Raw genomic sequence first — 26244 nt, forward strand, 5'->3', positions numbered from 1 at the left:
TTATTTATTAATATACTGTATATACAAGAATGTACAATGCATTGTGTTAGTACTGTGTATAATTTGATGAATAAGTGGTACTTTCTTGCAAAACCTGGTGTACAGGTTCCTGAGTCTATTAGGTTCTATCATATCTGCATTTGAAACTGTACGGGCCCTGCCTCTACCACATCACTGCCTAATGCATTCCATTTCTTAACTACTCTGACACTGACAAAATTCTTTCTAATTTATCTGTGGCCCATTTGGATATTCAGTTTCCACCTGTGTCCCCTTGTTTGTATTCCACCTGTGCCAAATATTTGTCTTTTTCCACCCTGTCAATTCCTCAGAGAATTTTGAAGGTGGTTATCATGTCCCTCCTTACTCACTCTTCTGTCTTCCAGGGGACAGAAGCCTTTAAGGTTAAGCTTCCTTAGCCTTTCTTCGTAACTCATACCTCTCAGTTCTGGGACTAGTCTGGTGGCATACCGCTGAATCTTCTCTAACTTTGTCTTGTGTTTTTCTATGTATGGACTCCATGCTGGAGCTGCAGACTCCAGAATTGATCTGACATAAGTGGTATACAGGGTCCTGAACAATTCCTTACACAGGTTTTTAAAGGCAGTTCTTATGTTGGCCAGTCTAGCATATGCCGCTGATGATATCCTTTGATGTGGGCCTCTGGGGACAGGTTTGGTGTGATATCAACCCCCAGATCTTTCTCTCTATTTGTCTCTTGCAGGTTTTCACCTCCCAGATGGTACCTTGTGTTCAGCCTTCTTCTCCCTTCACCTAATTTTATTACTTTACACTTTCCTGAGTTAAACTTTCGTAGCAATCTTCTAGACCATTCCTCCAGCTTGTCCAGGTCATCCTGCAGTCTTTGTCTATCTTCATCCGTCTTGATTCTTCTCATAATTTTTGCATCATCAGCAAACATTGAGAGGAACGAGTCTATACCCTCTGGAAGATCGTTTACGTATATTAGAAACAGGATGGGTCCAAGTACAGAGCCCTGTGGAACCCCGCTGGTGACATCTCGTCACTCTGATGTCTCCCTCCGCCACCCCCCCCCACTCACAGTTACTCGCTGTTTCCTGTTGCTTAGATACTCCCTTATCCACTTAGCTTTTACTCCTGCTTGTTTCTCCAACTTTTGTAACAGCCTCTTTTGGGATACTGTATCTAAGGCTTTCTCACAGTCCAAGAAAATGCAGTCTGCCTTATCTTTCTTGCCTAATTTTTGATGCCTGGTGTTACCACTTCCAATTGTTAAAGCTCGTGTGTCTGATGACTGTTTCAGAACTCCTCCTCGGCCCATTACCACAAATAGATTACTAATACCCAGAGGACGATAACCAAATGAAATAACTATTACAAACTAACCCACTGGTTTAATCTTGGAAAGTGAACAAAATATAAACGAAATATCATGACCCAGTTATCTGATATCACTTCAATCACTGAAGTTACAATGCACCAAAATAAACATAATAACTATTTAAACCCAGACAACAAGTACACACTTATAATTGTAAGTAAAACACACTACTTTAGCCTTGGAGACAACATCCAGTCCCTCTGGTCCACTGAAGGAGTCACTCCCTGACATAGACTTTTTTAAATGAGTATTAACTACAATATATATTACTAGGAGCAATATACTCATATAATAATACTTCCAACCCAAAATCTGGACACTGCTTGAATGAAAGCAGTGAAATTTCTTGGGGGGGGGGGGGGGGAAGGGATGAGAAAAACATATTAACAGTGCTTCGTGGCAGGTCACGACTTTACGGGCTATTCATGGCCGTGCCACCTCTTGGGTGACTTAATCTTTATCAATCAATCAGGTCACTACTCACAAGTTACAGCCTTGCTCCTGTGTCAGGTAAGTCCACTACGGGCTCACCATAGCCCGTGCTACTTGCCCCGCTCCTGTGCCAGGTAAGTCCACTACGGGCTCACCATAGCCCATGCTACTTGCACCGCTCCTGTGCCAGGTAAGTCCACTACGGGCTCACCATAGCCCGTGCTACTTGCCCCGCTCCTGTGCCAGGTAAGTCCACTACGGGCTCACCATAGCCCGTGCTACTTGCCCCGCTCCTGTGCCAGGTAAGTCCACTACGGGCTCACCATAGCCCGTGCTACTTGCCCCGCTCCTGTGCCAGGTAAGTCCACTACGGGCTCACCATAGCCCGTGCTACTTGCCCCGCTCCTGTGCCAGGTAAGTCCACTACGGGCTCACCATAGCCCGTGCTACTTGGAACTTGTTCTGTGTAGCTGAATCTATAACAACAACAAGGTTTAATGGTACTAAGCATAAAACCCTGAAGGTACGAATGCTAGGAAGATGCAAATCGTAAATTATAAAGGTTAATTCATTTATTCATAAATCTTTAACAATGAAGGCACAATTAAGTTCTACCATTAACCGGAGAAAAATATAAATGTAACTATTTATTTATATTTGTGAACTGCTATACTTACATACTATAATACTTACTTTCATACTTAACAATAATTATATAACCTACCTTTACTTATGTAATATTTATACCTGCATCTATAGTTATATCCATGTACCTACTTATAAGTGACATTTATAATACTTATTCATAAATTTATTATTTATAAAATTATTTATACATAATAATTAAGTCCCCCCCCCCCTAGGCGCGAGTTTTTCTCTCCGAAAAAAAAATAAATAAATTGTGAACAGTTCATAATTATTGTTCAATACAGTTCTATACATTATACAGTACAACCAGGCGAGTACAATTTTGATGACCCAATACGTCGTAATGATGTATTACAACAAAAGATACTGGAATGTATTGATAACTATTAATACAACACCACGGTGATTCACTACACCAGTAAACATCTGTAAGACATTAGTAAACATCTGTAAGACAGTAGTAAACATCTGTAAGACAGTAGTAAACATCTGTAAGACACTAGTAAACATCTGTAAGACAGTAGTAAACATCTGTAAGACAGTAGTAAACATCTGTAAGACTAGTAAACATCTGTAAGACACTAGTAAACATCTGTAAGACAGTAGTAAACATCTGTAAGACACTAGTAAACATCTGTAAGACAGTAGTAAACATCTGTAAGACAGTAGTAAACATCTGTAAGACTAGTAAACATCTGTAAGACACTAGTAAACATCTGTAAGACACTAGTAAACATCTGTAAGACACTAGTAAACATCTGTAAGACAGTAGTAAACATCTGTAAGACAGTAGTAAACATCTGTAAGACTAGTAAACATCTGTAAGACACTAGTAAACATCTGTAAGACATTAGTAAACATCTGTAAGACAGTAGTAAACATCTGTAAGACTAGTAAACATCTGTAAGACATTAGTAAACATCTGTAAGACACTAGTAAACATCTGTAAGACACTAGTAAACATCTGTAAGACTAGTAAACATCTGTAAGACTAGTAAACATCTGTAAGACACTAGTAAACATCTGTAAGACTAGTAAACATCAGTAAGACAGTAGTAAACATCTGTAAGACTAGTAAACATCTGTAAGACACTAGTAAACATCTGTAAGACACTAGTAAACATCTGTAAGACACTAGTAAACATCTGTAAGACACTAGTAAACATCTGTAAGACAGTAGTAAACATCAGTAAGACAGTAGTAAACATCTGTAAGACACTAGTAAACATCTGTAAGACACTAGTAAACATCTGTAAGACAGTAGTAAACATCAGTAAGACAGTAGTAAACATCTGTAAGACACTAGTAAACATCTGTAAGACAGTAGTAAACATCAGTAAGACAGTAGTAAACATCTGTAAGACACTAGTAAACATCTGTAAGACAGTAGTAAACATCAGTAAGACAGTAGTAAACATCTGTAAGACACTAGTAAACATCTGTAAGTCACTAGTAAACATCAATTATTTACTTTTTAATTATTTACTTTTTGGATCATCTTGATTCTTGTTTTATATTTGTTTCAGGGTTAAGTTTTTTCTGTGGCTCTCTTCGCTATGTCATCAACTACCTCATTCAACAGTATTCCCACATGTGAAGGGATCCACATGAATCTTACTTTATACCCAGTTCTTTTTAATTTCTGAACATTCTCTCTACACTCTGTCACAATATTCTGGTATACTGGGCGTCTGCTATTTAAAGACTCTAACGCTCCTCTGCTGTCAATAAAGAAGCAAGCATTTTTACCACATTTGACTACTTCCTGTAATCCTGCTAATACTCCTTGGAGTTCAGCCTGCGTTGAAGAGACATTGTCAGTTAAGCGGCGTCCAATAACAGTATCTACAGTGCCGATGTCAGTGTACTCCCTGATCAACACTCCACATCCTGCCTTCCCATCCCTAGCTACTGATCCATCACAATATACATGTAGAGTGTTTTCTGTAGGTAATTTGCTAATTATACAATCCTATGTTGTCCTCAGTTCACAATCTATGCCCACAATCCTCTCATGGAGGTGTGACTTGTCTCTTGAACACAGCAATACACTCTGTAATAACATCATACTTTATAACATTAGAACATAAGGTACTCGTATAGTAGTAGTAGGCATCCTACAGTCTAAAGACTATGGAGTTGCGCCCTGACAGGGCGCAAAACCTGGGTAGGTTGATATGAGGAGAAGCTGTTACCCATGCAGCAGGTCCCCCCTCTCCACGTTGCTGAAATTATCCAATAGAAAGGCAAATGCCAATACACATGGTTCCAGCAACGTCGCAGGAGCTGCCAGAACGAGGTCGACGTCAACAACGAACTGCCTTAGGGGCTCCAATTCCGGATTTTTCCTCGAGGTTGACTCCTGAAGCCTTTCCCAAAAAAGGGGTATGGCCGCAAGGCAGCGGAGGTTTAAAATCAGGGTTTTCCTTCCCCTAGATGGGCTGCCTTCCCAGGCTATCGAGTCCCATCTACCCGGAGCAGCTAGTTTTAAGGCGCCAGAGGCACGCCCTCGCCCCTTCTCCTGTCGGTTAAAGCAGTTCCGCCGGACTTAAAGACTAAGCCACCCGTGCACGCCAGGAGTTGGACTTGGTTGTCAGAGGCTATTGGAGACGCACGCCGTATAGGAGCATTTTATAGGTCATGGGAGCTCGTCCCCCATTACCACCCCCTGGCTATGACAACCCCTTGGAACAAGGTACTCGTATATGCTCTCTTTTTTATCATATACATTGTTCATTACTTTCCACCATTTGAACTGAGAGGATTAATTCATTAGCTCCCCACCTCTCATTAATCTAATATGGCAAAGGCTACATTTATCTCTGAAATTGTATTCCCAATATGCAGACGAGGAGTCACAATAACGTGGTTATGTTGACCAGACCACACACTAGAAAGTGAAGGGACGACGACGTTTCGGTCCGTCCTGGACCATTCTCAAGTCGATTAAGAATGGTCCAGGACGGACCGAAACGTCGTCGTCCCTTCACTTTCTAGTGTGTAGTTTGGTGAACCCCCAATACTCTTCAGATTCAATTCCATCCTTATTATCTCAATCATAGCATTTCTTGGGGGAAGGGGAAAAGAACTATCAGGGGACAGCGCCAAGCCATTACGACTATATAGCACTGAGAAAGGGTCAGGATAAGGATTTGGGATGGGACGGGGGAGGAAAGGAATGGTGCCCCAACCACTTGGACGGTCGGGGATTGAACGCCGACCTGCATGAAGCGAGACCGTCACTCTACTGTCCACCCCAAGTGGTTGGGCCCATACCTCAGACCACACCCCCTGCAAAGTTGGGTAAAGCAAGCCCCATGCATCTGGCCTACAATTGCTTGTACATTGTCTTATAGATATATATATTATCCTAGAGTTATTATGTGGCGCCTCCTTCCTCATTATACCACCACTTACGGGCTATTCATGCCCGTGCCACCTTTTGGCTGGCTTAATCTTCATCAATCAATCAATCGTACATGCACCATTCACATAGGCCTCCTCCAAAATGGCAACGCTTGCTCCACTAGCTGTGTTCATCACCAGTGATGATATAGTAGGGGTCATCACTAGTGATGATGATCACTATAGTGACTATATCATCACTAGTGATGATCACTATAGTGACTATATCATCACTAGTGATGATCACTATAGTGACTATATCATCACTAGTGATGATGTAGTCAGTAGATGATGATGATATAGGAGGATGAGGTGGGGGGGGGGGTGGACGGCTCCCTGGCCCAGGAGGACAAGTTAGTCAATTAATTAGAAAATATAATACAAGTCTGTGAGAGTGACTGCCGGGCTCATCACCGTCCGCACCAGCATCCACACGCTGGCTTCGGCTTCCTCCATATCTTCAATTTAACAAAAATATTACTTACTTATTAAATAAATAATACCTAAAACTATTTAAAAATATGAAATAATCTATTTTCAGTGTATAGTATAATGTTATTGTTTAATTAGAGAGATGGAAAAGAGAGTAGGGCGGGGATACGGAGGCGGCGAGAGCTTCAGTCACAGAGGGCCGCTCCGATGACTTCCTGACACAATGCAGCCACCTCCACTAGCACATTTCTCTCCCCTACACATGGGGAGGAGCTTTATCTGCTACCGGGACGTGAACAAGGCCATAGACAGGCACCGGGAGATCTACGGGCTGCGACTGGTGCTCAAGAAGGCGGTAAAACTGGAGAACTATTGCCTCACCATCGACCAGATGCGGGACCTCAATTTCCGTTTGAAATATGGCGAATTAGATTATCAGTGTTCTGTGGATAACGGGCGGCCAGGACGGCCAGGGAATGAGTAAGTCACCTGCTGGGGTGTGGGAGGGGGTGAGGACCCCCACGGGGCAGTGTGGGGGTCGTCGCCCCCTCACTACTCGACCCTCACCGAAACCCTTTGTTTTGTGCCTTTTCCGGGAGTTTTGGGCCCCCCTGAGCTGGGGGGGCCGTGGGTGTGGTCGGGGCCCCCCACACCTGCCCCATACCTCCTCACACCTGCCCACACTGGTAAAACAACCCAGAATTCAAGAAAAGTCTCGTTATTGGTTATATAATTAAGACATGGCGCCCCACCCTCTTGTCTTGTATAGTGGCATCTCTCCTGAGGGGATCTTCCCATATCAATGTTCTAATTACTTCAACTGGTCGTTAAAGTGGCTTGTTGCAGGTGGCCGTTCAACCCCCAGATCAGTCAAGCCAGTTGGGCACTATTCCTATACTCTATTCTATCTCAAGTCATTATTCTAATATCTCTTCGGAGTGCTATATAGTTGTAATGGCTTAGCACTTCAGCCTGATAATTACCTGCCTGCCCCACTGGGGCTGTGGGCGGGGCCTCGATGTATTTTTTAATATTTTTTAAAATTTTTGTTAATTTTTTGGCATAATTTTATTTTCAAATATTTTTAGAAATTTTTATTTTTTGGGGCATAATTTTATTAATTATTAAATTATGGCAAGTTTTACCAGTCTTAGGCAGATGAGGAATAACATATATAGATTAAGTTACTGTACTGTATTTTGGACAAATTTTTTTACTTTTAAAAACTTTTTAAATAATTTTTTTTTTTTGAGGTGGAGAGAGGTGGCTTGTCATGCTATCTGTTATTAGTTAAGAGACATTTAACTCGTTCATATTTATAATCAATAAAAATCATTTTTAATCATTATTAATCAACCTTTACCTAATATTGTACAGTATATCACATATCTTGACTATACTCTTTACTATTTTTTGTTTTCCGCATTTTATTTTTTTAATTTAATGTGTTTTATATGAACATATCATTGATTATTGTCACTTCTACACAGCCTCAACAATTGTGAGATATATTAGTCGTAATTAATTTTTTGTATCGAGTAGTGTAGCAAGAACTTAAGAGTATATTATCTCTGCCTTCAGCGAGCGGTGCCCGCGTCTTGTGAGACTCCGTCTGAGTCCCGATGCACGTACTTTGGTCGTCTATGACACCCATGTTCATGAACCCCAAGCCAAGAGTCCAGGCCAGTTCCAGGTATAGTAGTCGTCTTAGTGTGTAGTGTCGGCATGTCAATTTCTTCCAAAACTGATTTCGGTTTACTCAAGATAACCTCAAGATAACCTACTCTATCTACTCTAAATGTACAGTACAGTATACGGGTTATCCTTAAATTCTGAACCCTATCCAACATAACCTTAGCTAACCTAGTCAAACAAGCTAATCTATCTTAGAAAAGTATAAGCCAATCTATCCTAGCCAAGTATAAGCTAATCTATCCTAGCCAAGTATAAGCTAATCTATCCTAGCCAAGTATAAGTTAATCTATCCTAGCCAAGTATAAGCTAATCTATCCTAAGTATAAGCTAATCTATCCTAGCCAAGTATAAGTTAATCTATCCTAGCCAAGTATAAGCTAATCTATCCTAAGTATAAGCTAATCTATCCTAGCCAAGTATAAGTTAATCTATCCTAGCCAAGTATAAGCTAATCTATCCTAGCCAAGTATAAGCTAATCTATCCTAGCCAAGTATAAGCTAATCTATCCTAGCCAAGTATAAGTTAATCTATCCTAGCCAAGTATAAGCTAATCTATCCTAGCCAAGTATAAGCTAATCTATCCTAGCCAAGTATAAGCTAATCTATCCTAAGTATAAGCTAATCTATCCTAGCCAAGTATAAGCTAATCTATCCTAGCCAAGTATAAGTTAATCTATCCTAGCCAAGTATAAGCTAATCTATCCTAAGTATAAGCTAATCTATCCTAGCCAAGTATAAGCTAATCTATCCTAGCCAAGTATAAGTTAATCTATCCTAGCCAAGTATAAGCTAATCTATCCTAGCCAAGTATAAGTTAATCTATCCTAGCCAAGTATAAGCTAATCTATCCTAAGTATAAGCTAATCTATCCTAGCCAAGTATAAGCTAATCTATCCTAGCCAAGTATAAGCTAATCTATCCTAGCCAAGTATAAGTTAATCTATCCTAGCCAAGTATAAGCTAATCTATCCTAAGTATAAGCTAATCTATCCTAGCCAAGTATAAGTTAATCTATCCTAGCCAAGTATAAGTTAATCTATCCTAGCCAAGTATAAGCTAATCTATCCTAAGTATAAGCTAATCTATCCTAGCCAAGTATAAGTTAATCTATCCTAGCCAAGTATAAGCTAATCTATCCTAGCCAAGTATAAGCTAATCTATCCTAGCCAAGTATAAGTTAATCTATCCTAGCCAAGTATAAGCTAATCTATCCTAAGTATAAGCTAATCTATCCTAGCCAAGTATAAGTTAATCTATCCTAGCCAAGTATAAGCTAATCTATCCTAGCCAAGTATAAGCTAATCTATCCTAGCCAAGTATAAGCTAATCTATCCTAGCCAAGTATAAGCTAATCTATCCTAGTCAAGTATAAGCTAATCTATCCTAGCAAAATAAGTTAATCTATCCTATCCAAACATAGGCTAACAAAAGTGTTCAGAATAGTCATTTAATATCTTCCTATGTTGATTCTTTGGCATAATTGAATATCATATTTTATTGTGTTTATTCTTGCATTGTGGGTTCCATATCCCTCTTCCAAATAAATATATAGTATATATAATTATATATATATAATATAAGTAAAATGTAAATTGGTTTAATCCTTTCCAGACCTCAAAAATAAATATATTAATGCAAAAATTAAATGAAATAAATGCTCAGACAGCACACAATTTCCCAACACTTGGGGAAGTTGATGACACATGTGGAAGGTGGTGAGGAAGAGAGACGTTGTTCAGTGGCCGGAGAGTCCCCCCCTCACTCTTACTATTATAACTTCTGGTAGTTGTGCTTCTGGGGTTCTTTTCCCTTTTCTGTCTTGTTCTGTTTCCCTCATTTTTCTGTTTTCCCTCAAAAAGATTCCCTCACTGGATGCTTTTCTTACAAGAAACTTGTTCAAGGACGATTGCTTTTGCCTGTGTCTTAATGTGTTTCTGAAGTGAGACATGGCATTGTCATTCAAGAGGTTTGTAACACGGTTGGTCACAGCTTTGTTCGGTTGATATTTTTCAAGAAAACTTTGCTTTTCCCCCCATTTTGCACATATTTCTCTTATTAGAGAACTGGATTTAGGCATACAGTACCAAACTCGGTAACAAGAGCAGACTCGGAGGCACCACTTTCAAATTTACTCATGATGGTTTTCTTCATCTCTACCGTGTTTCTAACCATTTTCTTTTTTTGCTTGGCTCTTATCACTAACTTTCTTAGGTGACATGGGGAGTTATTTACACTAAGAATATCAGAAATCTGAAAAATATTCAAGAGAAAAGTGTAGTGGGTTGTGCACTGAAGGACGGCTGTGGTGAAACTGGTGCGTCAGGGATGCGTGTTTACGTGTGAATGCCGAGCAAACGGACCAATACCGAATATGAACACGGTGTCCGAATGCCAAAAAGTTAAATTTGGAATCTATTCGAATACTGAGGTTTTACTGTATATAATTTTCAATGTCAATATGGATATTCTATATTTTGTTTTTAGGCCAACTGTCACTCACTTTAATTATTATATTAAATGATAAATTATACTGAAGAGCTAAAAATATATTCAAAGTTAGTAGTTTTAACAAGTGTCACATTTGCAGAATTTACTGTATTTATTTTCTTGCTTGTATTGTTTTCCAGAGTCTGTCTCCTCCAAGTCACGTGCCTGAGTCAGTGACTGTCATATCGCCAGAAGCTTTAGTGTCTATATCCCCGGTTAACAGAACCGGGACACCGTCCACACCATGTCTACCTCTGTCCATCTCTCCAGTTGGTGTCACGCCAGAAGGGCCTCACACGCCCGTCTCTGGGGCCGGCTACGAAAAAATAACTGTAAAAATCAAGAAGTCTCAGTTCTCTCCCAACGAGATGGTGGTTGTGGGTAGTGCTCGAGATGCACAGGAACAGTTTGAACTGAGGTACCAAGTAAATCCTTTTATTTTTGTGGGTAAATAATGTCTTGACAAGTGGTTCAGGGATCTGGGATTGCCAGCAGGTGGCTATCAGGTGGTGGAGAGTTATTGATAGTTTTCATAATCTTTGTATTGCCAGTTATTATTTGGAGAAGATGTTGAGAATTTCAATTTATTCTTTGTTTTAGAATGAGCTGTATGCCTCGAGAGGTATGACTGATCTCTGTTTGCCACAGTCTCCTTGCCACAATACTGTGCTAAAAGACCATTTAAAAAGTTTCTTGTCGCAGTGGCGTTAATGGTTGACAAAGCCTGGCGTGTGGACAATAACCAGGTACAGCACTCTGGCCCTGAGCTTAATAGAAACTGAAGATATTCTGCTCAGAAAAGCAACGTTAGAAGAAATTATAATCTATACAGTGTTCCTATTTCCAAACTCACTTTTTTCGAACTTTCCATTTATAAATTTTCAGTTTGGACCTGGCCCACAAACCCTGCCCTTGCCTCCTATATGCGTGTTAACCTTCAGAGTGCTAGGCACCACCATGCCAGTGTGTGTGTGGCAGTGATCTGCAATGGTGCATCTAGTCTCCGTGGTGTAGTGGTAAGACACTCGCCTGGCGTTCCGCGAGCGCTTTGTCATGGGTTCGTATCCTGGCCGGGGAGGATTTACTGGGGGCAAATCCTTAACTGTAGCCTCTGTTTAACTCAACAGTAAAATGTGTACTTGGTTGTAAGAACGATTCTTCGTGGCGGAGATCGTATTCCAGGGACCTGCCCAAAACTCTACGCGTACTAGTGGCTGTACAAGAATGTAACAACTCTTGTATATATCTCAAAATCTATTACCCTCCCTATGTATAGGGAGCAGGTGTTATTTTTGTGCACTTATGGTCATTGACAGTGTCCCCTATCATACTAGTTTGTGTCACATAAACTGTAACATCTTGCCACCTTGGCTTAATGAAATACAGGAACACTATACAGAACTCTACTGGCCAAGGCTTCAACTAGCAACAAACTCAAGATGAAACATGTGGATGACTTTTGAGCAGAAAGTGTCCTTTATACTGAAAAGGAAATAGAATCGGGTGTCCCCAGCATAGATGAGTGTGACAAATTCATTGTCAGCAAAGCCACTTTTTCTGATATTTTGAAAGTTAAAGATAAGATCATTATTTATTATGGTCATAGTGAGAGTAATATATCACTGAAGAAGTGGACAGCAGTAAGCCAAGCTTAAGTAGTAAGTGTTAATGATTGTGTGTGGCAGTGGAAGCAGGCACATGCAACAACAGGGGGGCCTGGTAGCTGAGTAGACAGCCCTTGGAACTAGTAATCCTATGGCCTGGGGGATCGATCCCAGCGATGGCAGAAACAAATGGGCAGAGGTTTTTCATCCTGATGCCCCTGTTACCTAGCAGTAAATAGGTACCTGGGAGTTAGACAGCTGTTACAGGCTGTTTCCTGGGTGTGTGTGTATGTGGGGAAAAAACAAAAAATTGATTGATTGACAGTTGAGAGGCGGGCCGAAAGAGCCAGAGCTCAACCCCCACAAGCACTACTAAGTGAATACAGTGGACATCTTCAAGATAAAACTAGATAGTTTTCTTCAAGAAGTTACAGACCAACCGGGCTGTGGTGGATATGTGAGCCTGCGGGCCGCTCCAAGCAACAGCCTGTTGGACCAAGCTCTCGCAAGTGGGCTTGGGGAGTAGAACTCCCAGAACCCCATCAAGCAGGAAGCAAAGAAACTAGTGTAAGGTGGCAGGCCCAGGCGAATGAAAGTGTTTCCATGAAGAAATTAGCATTAGATCATTAAGTGTGTATAGTGATGGATGGGTAAGGCACTTTAAAACTTGTCATGGTATTTAACATGTAAGGATACACATATAACTGCTTCTCCTTTGGCACAGGAGAAGCAGTTTGGTGATATAGAAGGCACAGAGCCACAAATCTCCACATTTGAAGAGGCTCAGGTACCATATTTTATCTAGCAAACAAATTTATTACACTGACACCAGTTGGATGTTTACCTATACACTGACCAGGGTGACTGTACACAGACCAGAGTGAAAGTGATGATACTGCTTGGTTCAAGGCAAGCAGAGCGAGACTCTGTGTGCTTTGTTGTCCATGCATCTTGCACTCGTAAACTCGAATGGGTTGAGATTAAGAAAGTGAGAAGTTGAAGCAAAAAGGTCCTGTAAAGGGTTAGCATGGCTCGGCCAAGTGCACGAATGGCCAAAGTTATTTCTTGGCCGGACTGAAAGTTTTTGTGCCTAAAGCGAAGGACCACTTTGAGAGTGTTGGCTTGCTGGAGCACAGTAAAGTTGTTTTAATACCATAATAACAGCCTGGTACATTCATGTGAAGATGAGCTAGTCAACCTTACCTTGAGGTTACCTTGAGGTGCTTCCGGGGCTTAGTGTCCCCGCGGCCCGGTCGTCGACCAGGCCTCCTGGTTGCTGGACTGATAAACCAGGCTGTTGGACGCGGCTGCTCGCAGCCTGACGTAGTCAACGGTGACATGTTTCCTTATACACTGTACAGTACTTGCTTCCCAACACAGCTTCCTTTATGCAACCCATGATCAAAGAATAATTTTTTAATATCAGCTCTGGTATATAAATATGCCTGACTCCATTCATAGAAGGGTATGACTAAGGACTATGTGGAAACATACAATACACTTTGACCTCTGTAAGGAGTACTTACCCTTGTCTGGAATGTGATCCAGCATTTGCTCTTGAATCATGACTGCAACGAATCTGGCCCACAACTGGTCTCTTTTCTGATGTTAACATTATAGACTTTAATATTTTAAAAGAAAAAATAAGTCGGGAATTCCTTGCCTGTGTGAAGGGAAGTCTATTGATCTTCATAAAGAATTAATCACAATCTGCAGCAACAGATATGCGAATTGATTTTGTGTGAAAAAGATGGTGACATTGTTGATAATGTACAGAAAATACCCAGAAGAATTTGCTAGACTTTGAGAAAGAGGAGAGCAGAACTTGCCAAGACAATATAGAAGACGCAGACAAGTGTTTTGAAACCATTTTAATGTTCATGGCGAGAAACAGATTTCAGTACTTTGAGTATGATGAATATTTATAGTTATTTACTGTACAGAATTAAAAAGTTAGAAACATTTTAAGTAGCATTTAACACTCGGAAACTTCTGAGAGAGCATCCAGGAGAACTGGAATTGAAGCCTCTTCATGTACCTCCAATAATAATTCAAAACAGTCAGGCATGTTCATGGCAGTCTGAGGAGAAGGTTTGAAGGAAACATTGTTGCTAGTAAAGGGTCAAGAATGAGGACGGGGGAAAAAGAAATATCGGTGAATTATAGACAAGTAACTGATGCTATAATGTGTGTCACATTAAAGATAACAGTAGGAGTATGTTAACCAGACCACACACTAGGAGGTGAAGGGATGACGATGTTTCGGTCAGTCCTGGACCATTCTCCAGATTGATGGATTGTCCTGGACAATCGACTTGAGAATGGTCCAGGACGGACCGAAACGTCGTCGTCCCTTCACCTTCTAGTGTGTGGTCTGGTCAACATACTTTAGCCACGTTATTGTGACTCATCGCTTGCAGTAGGAGTATTGTCATATTAGAAATCTAATTTATTCAGCACTGTAGCATGTAAATTGTTATCATTTTTCACAGTCTTCCCATAAAAGGACATACACCAAACTCTTATATGTAAGTATATTCAAATTGTTTTATAATATTACAAGTAGCAACGTTTACTGATGAAAGTGTTCGTCTAGTTATAGAAAATCAGTATAGTTTACTCAGTTATATTTGAACCATCTTTGGCTTTAATTATCTCATTGAAAATTAAATACTGTATCATCTATTCATTAATAATACACTGCCTTCTGGTGTTTCATTACATGTCACTAGCCGGGTGGTGACCAGGGTGGTGACCAGGGTGGTGACCAGGGTGGTGACCAGGGTGGTGCTTTCTGAGCTTTAATTCCAGGGCATGCAGGTGCTGGCAACCCCCAACAGTTGCCTCATTTAGGTATCCAGTGTCCACGAGTGGCTGCTGGCCAGGTACTGAACAGTTACAGTACCCAAAATGTACAATTTCCTGGTCGTTCTGAATTTCAAGTTCCAGCCTAAACAAAGCCTTTCTTAATTGAACTTGGCAAGGAACATCGAGGCTGCCACTATAGGCTTTATTAAGTCATCTGGAATCTCGCTAGAGTTTAGTTTTTACCTGATTTATCTAAGGGCCACTAACCCTAGTGGCCTCTATGAGGAAAGGAAGCCGGCTGCTCATCAAAGGTTCCCCCATTTGCGTTAATGATCTTTTGGTAGATTTTAAAACTTGACAAAGTTTTGGCATTTACGGCTTCAGCGGCTAGGCGGTTCCATGGGTTAATAACCCTGCGGGTGAAAAAGCACCTCCTGTTTTCGGTCCTACATTGTGGTTTGTTGAGGTTGAAACCATTGCTCCTTATTTGTGTTACATTTGACCTTTTGAAGAAATTTTATAGATCAACATCCTCTAACTTGTTCAGTATTTCAAAATTTTCAATGAGATCCGCCCTTTCATGCCTGGTTTGCAGTGTTGTTAGTCCGATGTCCTTCAAGCGTTCCTGATACGAGAGATGACTCAACTCTGGAATGACTTTTGTTGCCCGGTGTTGCATTTTCTCCAGATCAGCTATGTCCTTCTGAAAATGAGCTCTCCATATCTTCCTCCATTTGAGATGTTCATAGCAGTTCATTCATAATCATGAGACCTTGATGAAGCACATGCCACTCCATGGGCCAACCCCTGTGGCTGCTTCAGCCTTGGTTCCCTCTGCTCTCTCAGATATCCCAATCTGATACATTTTCCAGCTCTTGTCATAGAGATATGTCCATCTTCTCTATACAAACTGCTCTTGGCTCTCAGCTGATTTTTGCATATAGATTTCATTCGCCTTGGGCACTAGGAGCCTCGAACACTCAACCTCTGACGTGTGAAGTGACCACACTATTTCTACGTGGAAATTTTGGGGTGGTTTCCCGAGCTACTCATCTGAGCTCCCACCAGAGCCCAGGACCAGAATCTGGCCCACCTCAAGAGAGGTATTGGATAATCTGGGGATACAAGATCACACAGAATACTGAAGGAGCGACCATCAGAAAGGTAGAATGCCCCAAAACAAGAAGCTGCTTGAACAGTGTTTGTAACCCTGATGTGAGCTACATACATGTTCATTGTCTAGGTCCAGTTGTTAGCACCATTCGTTTGACACCCGATGGCAGCCCTGGGACCTGAGAGTCCCCACTTGCCATCCCAATCATTCACTTTCCTCTGGGTGCCTTGCATTTTACTGTGTCGTGTGTAAGGACCTGTGTTTGTGTTTCTTTTAAGCCTTTATGGTTGCCATTTTTACTACCAATCTGCTGTGTGTCCTGGTGGCTTGTTTGCCTTGGCTGCATGTGGCCAAGGCTGCTTTGTCTGGTTGCTTATGACATTGCCCCTACCGTCAGTCAAGGCTGTGGTGTCTGGTTGCTTATGACATTGCCCCTACCGTCAGTCAAGGCTGTGGTGTCTGGCTGCTTATGACATTGCCCCTACCGTCAGTCAATGTTGTGGTGTCTGGCTGCCACTGGCATTGTCCCCCCCTACCGTCAGTCAAGGCTGTGGTGTCTGGCTGCTTATGACATTGCCCCTACCGTCAGTCAAGGTTGTGGTGTCTGGCTGCCACTGGCATTGTCCCCCCCTACCGTCAGTCAAGGCTGTGGTGTCTGGCTGCTTATGACATTGCCCCTACCGTCAGTCAAGGTTGTGGTGTCTGGCTGCCACTGGCATTGTCCCCCCCTACCGTCAGTCAAGGCTGTGGTGTCTGGCTGCTTATGACATTGCCCCTACCGTCAGTCAAGGCTGTGGTGTCTGGTTGCTTATGACATTGCCCCTACCGTCAGTCAAGGCTGTGGTGTCTGGCTGCTTATGACATTGCCCCTACCGTCAGTCAAGGTTGTGGTGTCTGGCTGCCACTGGCATTGTCCCCCCCTACCGTCAGTCAAGGCTGTGGTATCTGGTTGCTTATGACATTGCCCCTACCGTCAGTCAAGGCTGTGGTGTCTGGCTGCTTATGACATTGCCCCTACCGTCAGTCAAGGTTGTGGTGTCTGGCTGCCACTGGCATTGTCCCCCTCTACCGTCAGTCAAGGTTGTGGTGTCTGGCTGCCACTGGCATTGTCCCCCCCTACCGTCAGTCAAGGTTGTGGTGTCTGGCTGCCACTGGCATTGTCCCCCCCTACCATCAGTCAAGGTTGTGGTGTCTGGCTGCCACTGGCATTGTCCCCCCCTACCATCAGTCAAGGTTGTGGTGTCTGGCTGCCACTGGCATTGTCCCCCCCTACCGTCAGTCAAGGTTGTGGTGTCTGGCTGCCACTGGCATTGTCCCCCCCTACCGTCAGTCAAGGTTGTGGTGTCTGGCTGCCACTGGCATTGTCCCCCCCTACCGTCAGTCAAGGTTGTGGTGTCTGGCTGCCACTGGCATTGCCATTGGCCATGCCTTCGCTTATGGCACTTTTCCCTGAGAAGGTTCGTCAGCGAGTACAAGTATGTGCTATAGTAGGCCTAGGAATATTTAAGTTTGGGTGTTAGCTTTCTGTGGGGAGTCCCTGAGGCTCCAGGGAGCCTCCGGGGCTCACCCAGAAAATGGCATTTCATTACATTCAACACTGGTTTTTTCAGATTGTAAAGTGAATAGTACTGTAGTTACAAAATGTTCTATCTAAGCAGGATGGTTTGGGGGCCCACTGGTTGGAGTGGGCTGTGGTTACTGGCATAATGCATACGTCTTTATTAGAAGTATGCCTTATATGTGCATTTCGGACTTACATGCTCATTGCAAAGAAGTTTGGCCAGCCTTTGTCCAGAAGTTTGGTCCTTGGGTAATGAGTCTCGTGCTCTGGGTAGAGATGCATCTGTTTTCTCCTGCTAGATTCTTGCGTGGCATTTGGTGGTTACGGTTCTGTCCTTGTTCCACTAACGTCTGCAGATGCACCTAGTCATTGATTCTCAGCAAGACCTGCTGTTCCCCCACTGCGAGGCCGAGGCCATGTATCTCTGTGGGTGTTGGAATCGTAGATTAGTTCCTCTGTTCCCGTGGGTTTTCTCTGGTGTGTGGTTTTACTTTGGGTCTCGAAATTTTTGGGTGTGAAAAGCGATCCGAGAGTCAGAGTGATCCTGCCGGTGGTTGCCTGTTTTCCTGGTGTTTATGTGGTGTTGACTAATAATGTTGAATTGAGTTTTGCCATCTAGGGGTCTCCAGTCACCCATAAGCTTTGGGCTAAGTTGCATTTGGGCCAAGAGGTGGTTTGGCACTGGCACCACATGGCCGCTTGCAAACATCAGGCTTTCCACACATTCTTGTATACAAGGAGCCAGAATAAACAAATTTTCATTCATTCCCCTTTTTTTTCACTCCTTTATGTTTAGAAATATTATTTAATTAGTGCAAATAATAGAACATGCTTTTGTGCATATTTTAATCAAATCAAATGAAAAAAAATTGGATAATAAATAAATAACAATCTGTAGATTTTTGTTTACGAAATGGTTTTGCATAGCATTTTGGTGTAGCAAATGCCTGTACTTGCTTCAGGTTGGGAACAGTGACGGCCTAGCTTCTTGCAGGATTGGCGTTCCATCCCTGATGATGTGTTTGGTTGGGCACCATTTCTTCACTCCGTCTTCATGTCCCTTCAAAGTGATATATATAATGATGCTGAATTTTCCTCTGCTATTTATATAATTGACCAGAAGTCTTCCATTATTTTGTGTTCATCGATTGTGATGTTATGACCAGAATGTATCCTCTCGGAGCATCTGGACACACGGTGGACTGGGGTACGTGTGCGTGGCACTCCTCTGTATCGTGTCAAATTTTAGCTTTGTTGACCTTTTACTCAAATTTTCCATAAATTTCTTTATTTTTGCAATGAGAAAAATTGATGCAAGTCTCTGATCAATGCAACTTGTAAAGTTTTCATTACAGAATTTGTGTGTTCTGCTTTACATTGCATAATTATCAATACAGTATTTGTTTTCAGAATTCTGGCCAGATTATGAATGGTCTGAAAATTAGATTTATATAAGTAGTGAATCTCGGCAGTGCCTATATCCCATCAGTACTCTGTTGTAATGTAATGTCTCCATTCCTTTCTCACCATCATACCACCACCAATATAGCACTACTCAAATTATTACACCCACTGTAACCACATACACTGCAAACATAAATACCAATTTTCTGTACTGTTGCACCTGTCTGTGCCTATTGTACCAGCCTGTGCACTAGCCTGTACTTACTACACTGCTGTAACTCATACAGTACTCCCGAAATGCTTTACTTCACCACGTAAGGATTGCATCACTTTTCATATCCCGTGATAAGCCAAGTTAAAGATACCTTTCTCCTTCACACTTGTGACCAAAACAAGTTTTCTTTCATTGTGGAAAATCATAATATTAAAAATAAATTTGCACTCACTTTGATTTGATTGTACTGTTATATATGTGGCAACTACCTAATGCTGTATTTTTATTTTTTGCTCGCAGAAATTCCCCAGAAAAGGTGTCAACCCAGACAAGTACACCAAACCCAGGTATTATGCAGATTCCAGCCCTGAAACCATTGTCTAAGGATCTCTCTCCACAGTTTCTGGAAAGTGTAACTGCCTCTAAAGTTGTTCGTAGGCCAACACCGAAGCCCCTGGACAAGGTAACCATAAAGCCAGTTGAGAAAGTAGCAAGCAAGTCGGTAGAGAAAGTGATAATTAAACCAGTTGAGAGAATTTTGAATAAGTCTTCTGAGAGAGAAGAGGTTAAAGCTGTGGAGAGACAAGTGATTAAAACTGTGGAAAAAGTGACAATTAAACCACAAGAGAGGCTTCCAGCTAGGGTTCCAGAGAGGACGGCAACAAAGCCACTGGAGAGAACTGGAACCCGACAGGCAGAACGCTCCACAGCCAGAGTTCCTGGGAGGCTTTCACAGCGTACAACAGAGAGAGTGAGCCAGAGGAATGGAGGAACATTGTCTACTGCTGCAGGAAATGGGGTGAGTGGAATATTGTCTGGTACTTCAAAGAATGGGATACCAGGTGCAGTATTATGATTTTATGGAGGTCTTCCCCAAAAGGGCACTTTGCTCCTCGATTTGCAGCCTGAGGTCTGTTGTACTATTTGTTGCTTGATGTGTACATTTTCTGAATTTGTTTCTGTAATGCTTCACCTTCCTGTTGGTTGGGGTGGTGGGGGCTTAGATTATCTTTGGTTGAGGACAGGAGGAGGCCTGTTGGCTTTGGTGAGATCCTCCCCTTGCCCATTTGTCTTTTCCCAGAACATGTCTGGGAAAACACTTTCCCACATCTGGTATGCAGCCCCAACCCACCTCAATGTGGGCCTGGCATTTCCTGGGAGTCCGCACAAACACTAACATAGGTACTCTTTACAGTGTTCTGACCTCGATTCTCGAGCTACGTCGTTCATTTTGGTATCAAATTGTTCGCAATTTCTCTAATCTGTTGCCTGGACTTGGGTGCCTGTTTGCTGCCAAGTGTGCATAGCAGCATTGGATGTAAGGTGTTCCATAGCATCTCATCTTGCCCAGCATACACCTATCTGTGCATGTGGGTTTCCCTGGCTCTTTCTACATGTTCAGTGTCCTGTCATCAGTGGTCATCGCTTGACTAAAGTGCTTCTGTTTCTGGAGTGGTGTTTTATAGGATTGTAACTACATAGCTTTACCCAAGTTCTTTGGTAGAGAGTTTCTGGTTGTGTCCTTTTTTAATGTTTTTGTTATTGTGTGGGCAATCTGACCTTGATTATCGGCCCTTTTTGTAAATTTGATTATCTGCCCTTCTACCCATTATCTGCAGCAACTTGTAAATTTCTGTCAAGAGCTTCTGCTGTCATTTCAGTAATATTTTATCCTAATAGTTATTCTTTCATATGAACAAGATTTATATAAATAGTCTAAGGACTAAATTCGAACTTTTGTTGTTTTCAGGTTTCCTCTTCAACAAATGGAGTGCGGTCAGTGAATGGCGGCAGCAACAGACGAATGCACAAGAAGAAAAGAACCTGTCAATCTGAGCCTACTTGGGACCTTTCACAGATAGTTCCTCTAGATACAGGTAATGTGCCTACCAGAGACTTTCTCAGATAGTTCCTCAAGATGCAGGTAGTGTGCCTACCAGGAACCTTACACAGATAGTTCCTCAAGATGCAGGTAATGTGCCTACCAGAGACTTTCTCAGATAGTTCCTCAAGATGCAGGTAATGTGTCTACCAGGAACCTTACACAGATAGTTCCTCAAGATGCAGGTAATGTGCCTACCAGGAACCTTACACAGATAGTTCCTCAAGATGCAGGTAGTGTGCCTACCAGGAACCTTACACAGATAGTTCCTCAAGATGCAGGTAATGTGCCTACCAGAGACTTTCTCAGATAGTTCCTCAAGATGCAGGTAATGTGTCTACCAGGAACCTTACACAGATAGTTCCTCAAGATGCAGGTAATGTACCTACCAGAGACTTTCTCAGATAGTTCCTCAAGATGCAGGTAATGTGCCTACCAGGAACCTTACACAGATAGTTCCTCTAGATACAGGTAATGTGCCTACCAGAGACTTTCTCAGATAGTTCCTCAAGATGCAGGTAATGTGTCTACCAGGAACCTTACACAGATAGTTCCTCAAGATGCAGGTAATGTACCTACCAGAGACTTTCACAGATAGTTCCTCAAGATGCAGGTAATGTGCCTACCAGGAACCTTACACAGATAGTTCCTCAAGATGCAGGTGGTGTAATGTATGTGTAACTTTTGTTGTTGTTGCTATACACATGTAAACAAAGTTTGTGCATTCTGAAATTTCTGTGTATTATATAATAAAGTGTATTGTTAATTTGGTGTATGTTGTCCCAGGAAGAAGGCCTGCCCTGCCCAGGATTCATCACGTATTTAAGCGTCCACTTATGAAACCTGTACATTTTTCCTCAATCATGCTGGCTTATTTTATGTTTATTAAAGAATTTTTGAGCTCTGAAGCCCTAAGAGGTTGTTAATAAACTAAAATAACTTTGGGTTGAAAAGTTTTGAAGCTCATAAGCTGTTTTTTAACTAGCAAAAGTATTTACATATTTTCTGAGCAAGGTCTCCTAGGTAGCTTCTCTGTACGTTAGCACTGGATTCTCTCGGGACACTGCAAATTCACCAAGCTCTGACTGACTTTTTGTCCCAGTATGACAAACAAGTCTGCTTTTTTAATGTTGTTGGACATTCCTGCTGCTATTGTCATTATGCCTGTTGGATTCCTGGGTTATTTTATCCTCAGGTGTGTGCCATCTCTCGGCATTAGATCTCTGTACTGGCCAAGTTGTCCTCTCAAGCGACAGCCTTATTGTCCGACTGTGCCTAGCACTACAGTCTTCTGCAGCCCTTGCCTGCTATGGTCAATGATGCTGCTGCTGATCCTTAACTTTTTTGGGGGAAAGGGAAGCTCCATCCTTCTCTTCCCCACTCTATCCACTTGAAGTCTTTCAGTCCAAGGTACCACACCAGACCAGTATCATGTGTGCCTAGTGGAGACAAGGACCAGAATCTGGCCCCCCTACATAGAGGCAAGGGAAGTCTTAGGATACAAGATGAACAGTACTAATGGAAATTCCACCAGAAAGGTAGTGTGTACCAAAACCAACATTTGCAACTCTGATGCCAACTATGTACATAATTGTTGTCCAAGTTCAGCTACTAATTAGCTCCACTCCCACACCACCAGATGCCAGCCTTGGTGACCCAAGGGTCCTGGGTAGCTACTCTAGTCATTCACACACTTAGTGCATTTTCCTCCTGGTGCCTCACTATTCTTTGGGTACCGTTTTTGCAACCCGTTCTCGCAAATTTAATAAGTCAATATTGACTTATTAAATATGTGCATAGGTGACATACTTAACATAATAGATACCCTTAAAAAGATTCATAGAAAACACCGACCTTACCTAACCTTGTTAGTATCTTAAGATAAGCATCTTATTGCTTCGTAATTACAATTATTACCTAACCTATAATAGGTATAGGTTAAGTAATAATTGTAATTACGAAGCAATAAGATGCTTATCTTAAGATACTAACAAGGTTAGGTAAGGTCGGTGTTTTCTATGAATCTTTTTAGGGGTATCTATTATGTTTAGTATATCACCTATGCACGTAGTTAATAAGTCAATATTGACTTTACGAATTTGCGAGAACGGGTTGCGTTTTTGAGCTAAATATTGGCTATCCCTTGAACGTTGTCCTGTGTAATTGGCTTGGGCTGTTGTTTATTTCTTTTATTGCTCAATGTGCATGTTTTTAATGTTGACATGTTGTGTGTTCCTTGATCATTTGTTCCCATCAGCTGCTTGTGACCTGAGTTGTCTTCTCTGGTTGCTGCTGGCATTTCCCTGCCTTCGTTGAGTTGTCTTAAGTGTGAAGGTTTTTGTGTCTTCTCTCTTTAGCTTCCTCCTCTTGAAGGATATTGTCCTGAGTAGTGTATTTGCTTTGGCTCCTGTGTGAGGTCTGGTAGTTGGGAATTCTTGCTCTTGGTTCCAGTGGTAGCTTATGCTTCCGTTCGTGAGTCGTCTTCCATCATCTGGACGTCTTTTATTGGCTTTGCACTGGGTCAAATTGTAAGTTGTGGTTTCCCTTGTGTAAGTTTGCCTCTCAAGATAACCTCATACTTCCAATGAACAAATCCACAAGGGCCGTGACAAGGATTCGAACCTGCGTCCAGGAGCATCCCAGACATTGCCTTAATCGACTGAGCTACGACAGGGTTAAAAGGGTTGAAACCGAAGTTCTACTGAACTTACTGGATCCAGTAGCCTCTCCGAGGCACAAACATTTGATGCATCATGTTAGTGTGATCTCTGTGTGTCTCATACTTCCAACCCTCTTTAGCTGGTGGGGTTACCACCTGGTGTAGTTCTATGTAGCCTGTGTAGTTGGTTAATGGGTGATCAAATAGTGCAATTCTTACCAATGTTGAAAGTTACCAGATATTGTTTGGAGTGGTATGGTAAAGTTGTCATAGTTGGTGGCTTGCTTTTGGTGGTGAACTAAGGTATGCTCTCCACCGAGTTCCCTGCCAAGTGATGGAAATGACAGGGAATGGGATTTATGTATCAGCTGTCATTTGTCAAGTTTCTACCAGTTAAAATTACTTGTTTATATGTTGTAATTATCGCTGGATGGCCTTGTGATCCCCGTACATTAATCCTGGATACGGCCTTAGCGTATACTAGTACTTAATTTACAAAACCCATTTCCACCACTGTCCCCACCAACTATTTTATAGGACAAGATAATTGTAAGCTCACTTGTTTTGCTGGGGAAAATGTTGCTCAAAACCTAGCAAAGAGGCCATGTCCCTGAAGAGTCCAGTGCTAAGGCATAGGGCAACTACACACAGCTATAGTAGTTTCAAAGTGTTATATGACAGAGTGCTGGGAAGATGGGACACCACGAGCGTAGCTCTCATCCTGTAATTACACTTAGGTAATTACACAGGCCACTCAAAAAGGGGTTATTTCATTCCACTCAGTGTTCAATTTTTCTTATACAGAGCTGGGTTTTACCGAGAAGCAGCAACTGGCCCACGGGGTGTTGCTACGTCTGCTGCGTGTCACCAGCCAGTTACCCATGATTGAGTTTACCCACGCCCTAGAGACACTGGAGACACTCACAGATGCGTATCAACTGGAGCAGAGGGTCAACTTATCTATTAGTCATAACCGTGAAGAAGGTTAGTTCGCATTTAGTCTTGACAGTGTTGTTAAAATGGGAGAAGTGAAACTAGGCCAATTTTAAGCTTTCTGGTTTCTCTCCTGTCCATGTTTTAACATTGTATTATTTATTCTCAGCTTTAGGCTGATTTTCTTACAGTAAATGATCTTGAGGTTATCTTGAGATGATTTCGGGGCTTTAGTGTCCCCGCGGCCCGGTCCTCGACCAGGCCTCCACCCCCAGGAAGCAGCCCGTGACAGCTGACTAACTCCCAGGTACCTATTTTACTGCTAGGTAACAGGGGCATAGGGTGAAAGAAACTCTGCCCATCATTTTTCGCCGGCGCCCGGGATCGAACCCAGGACCACAGGATCACGTGTCCAGCGTGCTGTCCGCTCGGCCGGCCGGCTCCCTCAGCTTGGAGAAAACCTTTGTATAGTGAAGTAATAGGAGAATATAAAGCATATACGGTGCTGCCGTGTAATAAACTAGACAGTTATATATCCCACACGGTAAGTACGCAGGTTGCCTAAACACATTAGTGGTAAACTTCTGTTAATATTTGGATTCATTTTCAGGCATCTAAAATCTGTTTTTCTTTATGCAAATGATGTAAAATATATACAATCGTATACTTTATTGTGTGTGGAAATGACTTTTCTGGGAGAGCTTCCTTGGTAGCTCACCGCGCTACCCCCTAGAGACCTGTTGTGTCCTTGGGTACCTCACGAGGCTCTGGTGATTGACAAGCACCTTCCAGGGACCAGTACTATAATCTGGCGCCCACATTAAAGTGGAGGGAAGCCTTGAGGTCTTGGCTACAGTAGCCAAGAACAAGACCTCAAGCAAGGTAGAGCACACCAAAAACCTGCACTTTACAATGACAACTGCATAATCCCATTAACAGTTGTGCACCTCCTTGTACACAGTCCAGTTTTTCAAGGTGATCAGAAATCTTTGATGAATCTGATGCCTTTAACATCACTCTTCTTATGTTTAAATTAGCTCTCTTATTGGCATCTTGGATAATATCGAGGAATTTTTAATATTCTGTGAGACATAGTGCAAAATATTTTGACCAGACCACACACTAGAAGGTGAAGGGACGACGACGTTTCGGTCCGACCTGGACCATTCTCAAGTCGATTGCTTCAATCGACAATCGACTTGAGAATGGTCCAGGACGGACCGAAACGTCGTGATCGTCCCTTCACCTTCTAGTGTGTGGTCTGGTCAACATACTTTAGCCACGTTATTGTGACTCCTCACCTGCAGTGCAAAATAGTATTCTAGGCTTGGCGTCTTTAATAATTTTAATACTTTTAATAATTACTTACTCTGCTTATTCCAATTATTTTGCTAATTATACATTCACTCTGCTCATTGTGTCAGCTTGTGCTCATTACAATCCCGGACCGTATAAAACACACTGCTCTTGTTATGTGTGCTTATTACAGCACCCTGTGTGTATCTTGTGAGTGGCCTGCCCATGGGGGAGACTTTTATTTACTGCTCTCTTGTACTTAAAATATGTATAGTTTTCATAGAAATCAAGAGACCTGGGGGTAGA

At 42.1% G+C, this 26244-nt stretch overlaps 1 protein-coding gene across 2 annotated transcripts in view; it reads left to right on the forward strand.

Annotated features, from left to right (window-relative positions):
* Positions 1 to 6464: 6464 nt before the first annotated feature.
* The window catches only part of LOC123774416 (uncharacterized), a 33197-nt gene continuing 13417 nt past the window's right edge, over positions 6465 to 26244 (forward strand). The window contains exons 1-7 of one of the 2 annotated variants that reach the window (XM_045768695.2): positions 6465 to 6760; positions 7862 to 7973; positions 10604 to 10881; positions 14560 to 14595; positions 19469 to 19967; positions 20919 to 21045; positions 24514 to 24693. In XM_045768695.2, coding sequence (XP_045624651.2) covers positions 6504 to 6760; positions 7862 to 7973; positions 10604 to 10881; positions 14560 to 14595; positions 19469 to 19967; positions 20919 to 21045; positions 24514 to 24693 — 1489 coding nt within the window. In that variant the 5' untranslated portion in view covers positions 6465 to 6503. The remainder of the gene's footprint in view (positions 6761 to 7861; positions 7974 to 10603; positions 10882 to 14559; positions 14596 to 19468; positions 19968 to 20918; positions 21046 to 24513; positions 24694 to 26244) is intronic. The other variant, XM_045768696.2, reaches the window with a different exon arrangement.

Source organism: Procambarus clarkii, chromosome 61 (assembly GCF_040958095.1).
Source record: "Procambarus clarkii isolate CNS0578487 chromosome 61, FALCON_Pclarkii_2.0, whole genome shotgun sequence".
Taxonomy (NCBI): Eukaryota; Metazoa; Arthropoda; class Malacostraca; order Decapoda; family Cambaridae; genus Procambarus; species Procambarus clarkii.